The sequence below is a fragment of the Carlito syrichta genome, unplaced genomic scaffold (genome assembly GCF_000164805.1).
Source record: "Carlito syrichta isolate Samal-C Ts95f unplaced genomic scaffold, Tarsius_syrichta-2.0.1 Scaffold136370, whole genome shotgun sequence".
In the NCBI taxonomy this organism is placed as follows: Eukaryota; Metazoa; Chordata; class Mammalia; order Primates; family Tarsiidae; genus Carlito; species Carlito syrichta.
The window spans coordinates 34,936-45,594 of record NW_007080466.1 but is presented as its reverse complement, the minus strand read 5'-3'; the positions used below and the strand labels follow the sequence as shown (position 1 = coordinate 45,594).

The 10,659-nt window shown below is 50.7% G+C and overlaps 1 protein-coding gene across 1 annotated transcript in view; it reads left to right on the top strand.

The window, feature by feature from the left end:
- Window positions 1-5,617: 5,617 nt before the first annotated feature.
- Window positions 5,618-10,659, top strand: part of MZF1 (myeloid zinc finger 1) — a 12,694-nt gene continuing 7,652 nt past the window's right edge. Inside the window, exons 1-4 of the mRNA XM_021708409.1 lie at window positions 5,618-6,070; window positions 6,536-6,719; window positions 7,423-7,493; window positions 7,613-7,733. Coding sequence (XP_021564084.1) covers window positions 5,675-6,070; window positions 6,536-6,719; window positions 7,423-7,493; window positions 7,613-7,733 — 772 coding nt within the window. The 5' untranslated portion in view covers window positions 5,618-5,674. The remainder of the gene's footprint in view (window positions 6,071-6,535; window positions 6,720-7,422; window positions 7,494-7,612; window positions 7,734-10,659) is intronic.

Sequence of the window (10,659 nt, the reverse complement as noted above, 5' to 3'; positions counted from 1 at the left end):
TTCTTTTTTATAACAAATATAGGAGTATTCCAAGGACTGGTAGAAGGCTCTATATGGCCAGCCTCCAACTGCTGTTGAACTAATTCTCTTGCTGCCTTAAGTTTCTCTGAGGGCATGGGCCATTGTTCCACCCAAACTGGTTTATCATCTTTCCAGGTAATGTGATCAGCAGCCTCAGGAACAATAGCCCCTAAGGCAATATTTGAAAAGCCAATACCAGACTGGTCTTTCCTCTCTACAACCTGAACAGGTCCTTTTATGCCCTGTCTGTTCCTTCCAAGCCCCTTTAAGGGATCGCATCCTATTTGTAGCGTTTGCGCTGACACCTTGTCATCTGGACTATACAGAAGCATGCCCATTTGAGCAAGAATATCGCGTCCCCAAAGTGTAATGGGGATGGAAGGAATGATGTAGGGACAAAAGGTTCCTGAAGTTTCGTTATCTATCCAATTTAAGATTTGAGAACTTTTGGCTACAGAGGGCACTTGACCAATACCAGTGAGTCCTGATGGGGCTACTTGTGTTGGCCAGGAAGACGGCCAGTCTTTCCCAGCAATTCAAGAAACATCAGCCCCTGTATCTAGCAGACCTTTAATTTTAACTCCCTGAATATATAAATCTTTTAGAGGTCTGGAGTTAGTAATTTCCTGAACCCAGAAAGCAAAATTGCTTGAGCCAAATCCAGAGTCACCCCTGGGCTTATTGGTTACAGACTTGCCCATGCTATGATAGGGTAAGAGTAGTAACTGAGCTATTCTTTGACCTTCATAAAATTGTACGGTTTTGCTAGGGGGAACAACAAGTACCTGGATTTCCTCTGTGTAGTCAGAATCCATCACTCCAGGAATCACAGAAACTCCTTGTAGAGACAAGGAACTTCTTCCTAATATTATACCCACTATTCCATCCAGGAGAGGGTTCTTCACTCCCGTTGGAATTGGGGTAACTGGAACATCTGGAGTTAATATTGTTGTGGTGGAGGAACAGAGGTCCGGTCCTGTACTCCCTGGGGTGGCTCTGATGAGTTCTGAGATGGGACAAAGGTAACAAATGGGTTCATGCTGGAGGCTGCCCCTATTGTTATTTGGGGCCGGGGCTGGCCCCTCTGCCCATTTCCCGGAATCGGTACCGTAGATCATTGTTTAGTTAACAGAGTGCCATTTTTATGAAATTTGGATTTGCAATCCCTAACCCAATGAAATCCTTTCTGACACCTAGGACACAGAGACTTTGGTCGAGAGCTCTCATTAGGCTATTGCATCGGGGCTTCCTGCAACCCTTGTTTAGCTGGGCAGTCCCTACTAATATGGCCAGGCTGCCCACAGTTATAACAAGTTAAAACCAAGCTGGTTTTCTTTTTTATTGTTACCATTTTGCATTCCCTGCACAAATTGTGCATAAGTTTCTTCCTTCAAGGCGGCGGCTATTGCCATACCCTGCATAACGGCCAGGTTAATATCAGCACACTGCCTGATATAATCAGTTAATTGTCCTGTTCTTCTAATCAGTCTAATCAAAGCTTGGCAAGTACTGTTAGCATTCTCAAAAGCCAACTGTTTAATAAGGAAATCTGCTGCTTCTGCATTAGAGATTACTCTATTTACTGCTGTTGTAAGTCTAGAGAGAAACTCCTCATAAGTTTCATCTGTTTTCTGCTTAAGATCAGATAGTGAGGTAGTCTGAGTAGAATTAACAGGTAACTTCTTCCAAGCCTTACTTGCACAAGAATTTACCTGGAGTAAAACTTCCTTGGGTAAAATTAGTTGACTGTCAACTGACTCATATAATCCTTTTCCCAACAACATATTGCTAGAAATATGAAACTGATTTGGACCCCTCTGCTGGTTAACAGCCCTCTGGATCCTTACTTGATCTTCAAATTCAGTTTCCCATAGTAAATAGGCTCCTCCTGACAAACAGCTTTTAGCAAGTTGTCGCCAATCTTGTGGTGTCATCCACCGAGTGGCAAATTGTTCCATAATAGTAATAGTATAAGGAGCCGTAGGACCATACCGAGTACAAGTCTCTTTAAGTTCCTTAATTAATTTATATGGTAGTGGCTCCCAGTGAGGTGCCTCATTTACTGTGCCTTCTTCCATATAAATTACTGGAAAGCAAGAAGACAAGGTAAAATCTGCCTCTTTCTCAACCTTTTTTCTGGCTCCCTGCATACCTACATTAGCTGGAGACACATACCCAGGTGTGAATTTCGGTGTTTTCACCTTATTTCTAGTAAAGGGTATGGGAGGAGGTACCTTGGCAACATTATCAGGATTTTTTCACTTATGATACCCAATCACTTCCTCCTCCAACTCCATTTCCTCCTCAGGGAAAAATTCATCATCTAAAGGAGGCACCGAGGCTACGGCCAGCAGGGGAGTGTCTTTATTTTTGGCCGGAATTTTAGAGAAATTGTGCTGTGGATTTAAAGCACATCGGATAATATTCCATAAAGCTAAGGCATACAAAATGCAAAAGGCGATTTGGTTCCTTTATCAGACAATATATTCAAAATACTAGTAGACATGTTCCTTTCTTTAGATTCACTCTGGCCCATGATTCTATCACGGCTCTTAAACTGCTCACCCTTCCTTGCTCTGCCTGTCTCTACAGAGGGGTCCATGGCACCCTGGGTGAGGTCCTATCCGTCCCAAAAAAGAAAAAGAAAGCTTACCTTGAGGTCCCATGTTCAGGCGCCACTTGCCTGGTCCAGCCGGGTTCAGGGTACCCCAAAGGTGGAGACGGCGTTGGCGATTGGGGGGAAGAAAGAGAGAGAGAGAGAGGGGGGGGGGGGGAAGAAAGAGAGAGAGAGAGAGAGAGAGAGAGAGAGAGAAAGAAAGAAAGAAAGAGAGAGAGAGACTGGACTCCAGTCTAGTGCAGAAGCCGTTTAATGGGAATTACAACTAGTCTTTTATACACAGTCGGGTGTGTGAGGAGCATTCCCCACCCACCGGATGTTCTTTCAGGTATAATCCCATAACCTAATCGATGAAACCTTAATCCATTTATTCAACTTCAATAAATCCCAAGATCATGACCCAGAAGCCTGTGACCAATACTAAGGCTCTTAGATGTGACCCGAGTTTGAAGTATAAGTTGTGTGAAAGCCAAAACTGCAGTTTGTGGAAGAATGGGAGCAATGAGCTTCTAAAGTTAGCTTGTGTTCATCCCGGTCTCAGAGTTTTTATGTTTTGAATTCACAGGAGCTTAATCTGGTTAGTGCTGAGTAGAAAGGGGGAGGAAATGGGATCAATAGCTCCCAAACACATCCTGGTGGTCTCGGGGTCAACGGCCCTTCCTGATCCCTAACGCTCAGTGGGCCTCGGTGGCTGACTCCCAACAGTTCCCCTCTTTTTTTTGAACCCTACCTAACTGTTCTGACATAACTGTCTCCCCAGTCCTGGCTCTTTGGACCGCTTATTCCTCTTTTACTTGGGCCTGTGTCTCTGTGTTGTCACTTACTTTCACTGTCTCTTCACATCGAGCCTCTGCCCTCCCAGTCTATGGGTCTCTCTGTCTGTCTCTGTCTCTGCCCCTCCCTCTGCCCGCCCTCCTGCTGTCGCTCCTCTCTCCTTGCCCTTAAGTTTCTATGCCGCGCTGTCTCTGCTTCTCTTCACTGTCTCTGGGCATCTCTCTGCCCCAGTCTCTTTCCCGTTTCCCCCATCGCATTTCAAACATCCACTGGTTCCCCAGGTGGCCCTGGCGACGTCCGAGTCGATTACCCGGTTACCATGGAGACGCTCAGGCCCGCCCAGCGCCCGGGATCACGCGTGGAACGTCATCGCGCGGCCGTACGCTGGGAAGACACTGCTAACTACATCACCTAGAATGCATCGGGCCGCGCCGTTCTTCGTGTTGCCGGCCGGGGAGCGCAGAGGCTGCCCCTTCCTAAGCCCGGAGTTGCCGTGGAGACGGGGGCAGCCCGGCGGCGTCCTAGTGCGGGCCGTGATTGGTGCAGAACCCTGCCAATCCCGGGAAGGCCCGTGGAGAAGCGAGGAAAACGTGGTGGGGGGCATGCGCGGTCTGGGAGGCGGTCCTGTCATCCATTGCCTCCGAGAGGCCTGTACTTCACGAGGCTGGGAGCATGGGAAGAGGCGGCCTGGAGCGCGTCCTTATCACTGCGACCCCCGCTGCTCCCAGGAAACGGGAGGAAGGAGGATAGAAACGACTGCGAAAGTGGGGGAGGGCCAGGAGGCGCGCGAGCTCGTGCGCGGAGCATCCTGGGAGACGTAGTTCGGCGGGGAGGGGAGGTCTACGAGTGCGCAAGCTCAGGAGCGCGGAGCGGCCCGCTGAACGCGGAGGTGAGGGCGGGGGCCTCTCGTCGGGGAAGGCTTGGGCTGGGACAGGGGCGGAGGCTGTGGACTCGGGGGTTTTGGCTGCCCGGCGAGGCTGGGGGCACCGGGCGAGGCTCCGGGCATTCCCTGCAGGAAGGCCCTGCGCTGTCACGCGAGGTTCGTCAGTCACCGCTCGTTGCCACGACGACAGCCTTTGGGAGCCCCGCCCCGGTTGCCATGGTAGCTCCAGGATCTGCCTTGGCGCCCTAGAACGGAAGTTGCCCACCTGCATTTCTGGGAAATGTATTTCAGGAACCTCACTCGGATCCCGTTTGAGGACCCGCCGGCCTGGCTGTAATTCAGGTTTCTCCCAGGGTTTCGGGTTGACTTGGAACCCTGAGGAGCAGAGGTTTGGCCCACAGGATCAGGCGGTCCTTGAAATCGATGCTACCCGCAGGGGGATGATTCTGCAGTGCCACCCCCTTAATAAACTCAGATTCCTTCACAAAGCCCCAGCTACAGAAGCGATGCGAGCTGGAGGTCAGCCCCATTTGCAAATGGGAAAACAGGCTCACAGGGTACAGCGACCTGGAAATGGATGGACAGAATCTCGAATCTTCCTTGCAGGCTCCTGTTCCAGTAGTCTTGGGGCCTTTGCAGGCCTCCCCTCGCCCTACCTGGAAGCTCCTCATCACTTCCTAGCCCCACCTAAATCAGGAAGCTGAGAAGATAGGGCATTGCATGGTGGGACAAGTTGGACTCAGGGGATGGGACTGAGTAGGGCGCGGGTGCTGCTTGGGAACTAGGCTGCACAGGTGACTTTGCTCAATTTGAGAAGAGGGACTAGGTGGAGGGAGACTGCCCTCTGGAACCAGGCTGAAAAGAGGACGGTGGGACCGAGTGAGGGGCCAAATCTGAGCGACTGGGTGGGAGAGTGGACAGTGAAGTGAAGGGCTGGCCCTGGAATAGGGAGGAGCGGGCAGCAGTGGTGCTGATGCCCAGGCCATGAGCGGTATAAAGACCATCCACCTAGTAAAGGTAGAACTGGGCAGGGCTGAGGTTGACCGTGTAGAAGGGAAAGATTAGGGGAGGCCTGAGAAACAGCCTGTATTTGGAGCAGGATGTCTGTATCAGAGAGTATGCATGGGCCCAGCTAGATAAAAGGCCATGGCCACGAGTGACTCAGCAAGGGCTTCCAGGCCCATGAGTCCATGGGGTACTGTTGCCTCAGTTTCCTCATCTGCCTTCCATACGGGGTAGGTCTGAAGACCAAACAGTACAGCATATAGCAGATACTCAATAAGCATTTGCTGTCACAGTTTACTCTTACTGCAGCAGCCTCATCCTATTCCTTCCCCAGGGGCAGACACTAGCCACGGAGACCAGAGCTGCCACCCCCAATGAGGCCTGCTGTGCTGGGCTCCCCAGGCCACACACCCCCAGAAAATGAGGGGCCTATCATGGTGAAGCTGGAGGACTCTGAGGAAGAGGGTGAAGCTGCCCCATGGGACCCAGGCCCTGAGGCTGCACGCCTGCGCTTCCGGGGCTTCTGTTATGAGGAGGCAGCAGGACCCCAAGAGGCCCTGGCCCAGCTCCGAGAGCTGTGTCGCCAGTGGCTGCGGCCAGAGGTGTGCTCCAAGGAGCAAATGCTGGAGCTCTTGGTGCTGGAGCAGTTCCTGGGTGCACTGCCCCTCGAGATCCAAGCCCATGTGCAGCGGCAGCAACCAGGCAGCCCTGAGGAGGCTGCTGCCCTGGTAGACCAGCTGCGCCAAGAGCTGGGCGGGCCTCGGAGATGGGTGAGTCTGTGGCCCTGAAGGGAGGGTCAGGACTGGAGCATTGTCCAGTTCTGCCCCACCCTGAGTGGCACGATGCTTGGTCAGACACACATCCTCCCACATGGTACAAAAGTGGCCGACTGCAACAGAGGCCCTATGCAAAGCTGCCCAGGGCAGAGGGGATCCAGTTGCCTTGCCAGCTCATTCCTGAATCACCTGGAGCACATGGACACAAGGGCTGCAGGGTAGAGGAAGACAGGGAGGGTGCTGAGCAGCCTGGGGTGTCAGCAGCAGGAGAGGGGCTGCAAGTGGTTCCTTCACTCCTTGCATAGGGCCTAGGGGGAGGTGGGTCCTTAGAGGATCTAGTCAGAAGATGTTTAACAGGCAGACCCCTGGGGTCCTGCAGTGGGATGGGTGCAATGGACCCTAGATTGCACCCAGTCTCCCTCTCTGCTTGGGCTTCTGATGGTGGGGGCACCTCCCCAGGTCACAGTCCAGGTGCAGGGCCGGGAGGTCCTATCAGAGAAGATGGAACCTTCTGGCTTCCAGCCCCTACCTCAAACTGAACTTCAAACTCCAGAGCCTGGGCCAGAGACACCTCCTGGGACCATGCAGGAATCACCGCTGGGCCTTCAAGTGAAAGAGGAGCCCAAGGTTACAGAGGAACCAGGTGAGGGCAGGCAGGGGAAGCAAGGCCTCAAGCTTGGTTGGATGAACTGGGGGCCTGCCCTGAGCAGTCAGTCTGGAATTCACTGGGTCAAGTTTCTGCTAGATGGAAGGGTCCCACATGCCAGCTGCCCCCACATCCCACCCAGTCCGGCCTTGCCTCAGGCCCAGCCAGTGCTATCACTGCCCCTTATGTACCAGGCATGACTGTCATAGCCCTCTGCATGGAGGCAGCTACTGGGGATTCCCTGTGTGGGAGGCATGTGGAGTTCACTCCCCAAGCAGATCCACTGGGGGCTATCTACTGGTCACTGGGGAATCGACAGCAGGTAGGGGGGGCACAGCTGAGGGAGGACCCCACAGTGTTGGGACATGTCCCCCGTTTACCTCCCAGGCAAGGCACCTGAATTTGCCCACATCCCGCCACTCTTTTGTGGACCCTTGTACAGCTCCACTGACAATCCTGTCCCAGAGCTCACAGAGGGCCCGGGGTGCAGACTTGGGCCCACCTCATCCCACTGCAGCTCAACAGTGCCCTGCTTCACCCAGCCCCCAAGCTGGGCCCACAGCTGTCCTGTGCTGCAGTTGCTCATCCAATCCCACACCCAGACCTCCCCCCTGCTGGGATGCTGGCATCTGGCATACCACTGAGCAGGGCAGTGGGTGGGAACTCCCTTAGGTTGCCTGACCCCTCTCTTCCTCTCTAGAGCCCCTGGAATCTGGTCCTCTAGCTGCCACTGAGGAATCTGCACCCCCCCTCCTGCCTGAAGAGGCCCAGGTGAGCCCTGCATAGGCCTTGCCCTCCTTCCTGCCCTGGGAGCTTTCATGGGTGGTGTTAGGTAGGCCCCTCTGTGAGCTCAGCTGAACACAAATGAGTGGTGACCACTGTGGTTTCAGGACTGTGGGACGGTTCTGGACCAAGCCTTTCCCCACAGCAAGACTGGGCCTGAGGGGCCCTCGTGGAGGGAGTACCCCCAGCCCCTGTGGCATGAAGAAGCTGGGGGCATCTTCTCTCCAGGTAAGTGAGAATGGGGCATGGTGGGGCTAAGCCCTCTGCATGAACAGCACCACGGCTGCCAATCCTGCTCCTGACCTTACCCAGGAAGCCCTACTGTTCTAGCATCTCAGACTGCCCCTTCCCTAGACCATCCCCTGCAATGATCTGCCCTCAAAAGCCAAACCCACCAATGGCCCCATGGCCCCTCTAGCTTATGCTGTCAACCTCAGTAAAAGTTCCTGAGAGCAGGACCAGTGTTCTCCACACCCACATCCTCTCCCAATTCTGGACTCTTGGATGGCTCCCAGACTCTGGGCTTGCATCCTTATGGTTGGGCATTGGGGCAGGGAGGGGAATCTGGCAAGGACAGAAGGTCAGTAGACAGGGCAGGTGGGCAGAGGGACAAGCAAAGACAGACCTGTCTGATCACCCAGGTACCACAGGCCAAAGGCTCCGCTGTCCTCATCTGCCTCCATCCAAACTCCTCCCACACCCCATCTTCTATTTCTCCCTGTTCCCCAGACCGAGGGTCTCCTGTTTCTTGGTTCACTCCCTGGTTTGGGTAGAGCTTTCTGTGAGTTCTGGTGTGAGAGGTAAAATTCTGAGATGTCACATATCTGAAACACATTTATCTATCCTTCAATATTAGATTGAAGTTTGGCTGGAAGGATTATTTTTGTTAACTCAATCACAGGTCTTTTTTAAAAATCACTGTTGTTGGTGATCCCTTTCAATTTGAAATTTGCCATGAAATTTTTCTTCGCTTTCCTTCCCCTCTTCTCTGTTTCTTTGTTGCCTAACTCTTGGCTATCAGCCTCTGGGACAGATCCTCTAATATTCTTATCTTTTCATTCTAATTTTCCATCTCTTTGTCTTTCTACTTTATTTTCCAGGAAATGTTCTCACTTGTATCTTTCAGACCTTCTGTTAAGATTTTTCATTTCTAGCCGGGCATGGTGGCTCATGCCTGTAATCCCAGCACTTTCAGAGATAGTTGCGAGAGGATTGCCTGAGTCCAGGGGTTCGAGACCAGCCTACTTGGTGAGACCTCACCTTTACAATAAATCAAAAAAAGCCGGGCTCAGTGGCTCAACCTGTAATCCCATGCCTTTGGGAGGCTGAGGTGAGTGCATTGCCTGAGCCCGCAGGTTCGAGACTCGCTTGGGCAGCGAGACCTCATCTCTACAATAAATCAAACAAATCAGCCAGGCGTGGTAGCGCATGCCTGTAATTCCGGCTACTCGGAAGGCTGAGGCGGAAGAATCACCGGAGCACAGCAGTTCGAGGCTGCGGTGGCCAGGAGCGGCCACTGCACTCCAGTCTGGGCGACAGAGTGAGACTCCAACTCAAAAAAAGAAGAAGAAACAGATTATATTCTCTGACCACAATGCGGAGAGAGGGGGAGAAAACCACTAAAAAACAAAAACAAATGAAATGGAATCAAAGTCCATATGTCCCTGGGAACCTCTGGATCAAACTGTACCTGAAGTCAACGCTACTTTGGACTTTTTGGTTATTTCCACTGGACACCCTCTGCCCTTCCTTTTTTAAACCAAGTTCTCTGATACCTGCCACACAAACATCCTAATATCAACATCTGAAAATTTTATACTCAGTCTAGTTATAAATCAAGTGTGAAGAAAGAATAAAGATGTTTTCAGACCAAGTGTAGGTCTCATGCAGCCTTTCTCAGGCAGCTTTATACTTACAGATGAGTAACAGCAGGGGCTGAAACACAGTGGATTGAACCCAGGAGAATGACAGACGGAAAGTCCCAGAATGCAGCTGTGCGGCAAACCCAGGAAACAATCAGTCTCAGGGAACTAGGTATCCAGGAAGGAAGTATCTTGGAAAAGGAGGCTTTGTACGTTGGATAGTGTTCTCTGGAGAATGGAAAACACTTAAGGATGCAATAAAGCCAACCAGGCCAGAAAAAATAAGCAACTAGAAGCTCCAGGCGAAACGAGAAAAAGACGTGTAAACAAGCACATTTCTTGGATCTGCAGTGAATGATATTCACATGGTCACAGTAACCTAAACACTTTATTGAGTGTCAGCTTTTGGGATCAGAGCACTGACACAGCGCAGATGAATGTACTATTTCAGAGCAGAATACCAATAGCCTCAACCTTGACAAAGTCGAAGCTGTCAGGTAGAGACAGCACAAATGGGAAGAATAAAGAGAAAACGGCAAAAGGAGGAAGCCCCAGACTCGCACCTTTTGTTAGTAACCAACAAAGTAAAACTGGGAAAAGCAACCAATAATGGTAAAAGAGAGAAAACTGCGTGGAAGATAGGACAGGAGTGAGCTAAGTCCTTAAAACATAAATTTTTATGTTTTCCCTTTTCAGACGATGGACACTTGGGTTGTTCCTAGCTTTTGGCTATGAATAACAGTAATGTGAATGTTCACGTAAAAGTTTGTGTCTGGACATATGTTTTCATTTCTTTTAGGTATATGACAAAGAATAGATTCACCAGGTTTAATGATAACCCTATATTTAACTTTTTGAGAAACTGCCAGAATTTCTTTCACAGTGGCCACATTATTTTCCCTTCCCAACAGCGGTGCAAGAAGGTCCCAACTTCTCCACATCCTCTCCAGCACATGTTATTGTCTGACATTTTGATTTTAGACAAGTGGGTATGAAAGTGGAATCTCCTTGCAGTTTGGATTGTATTTCCCTGATGGCTCAGTGATGATCTTTTCAGGTGCTTATTGGCCGTTTGCATGTCTTCTCTGAAAAAAGATATCTATTTGGATACTTTGCCCATTTTTGAATTGGGTTGTCTTTTTATTATTGAGTTGTAACTGTTCTTTAAATATTCTAGATATAAGTCCCTTATCAGATATATAATTTGTGAGTTTCTCCCATTCTGTGGGTTGTCTTTTCTCTTTCTTTCTTTCTTTCTTTCTTTCTTTCTTTCTTTCTTTCTTTCTTTCTTT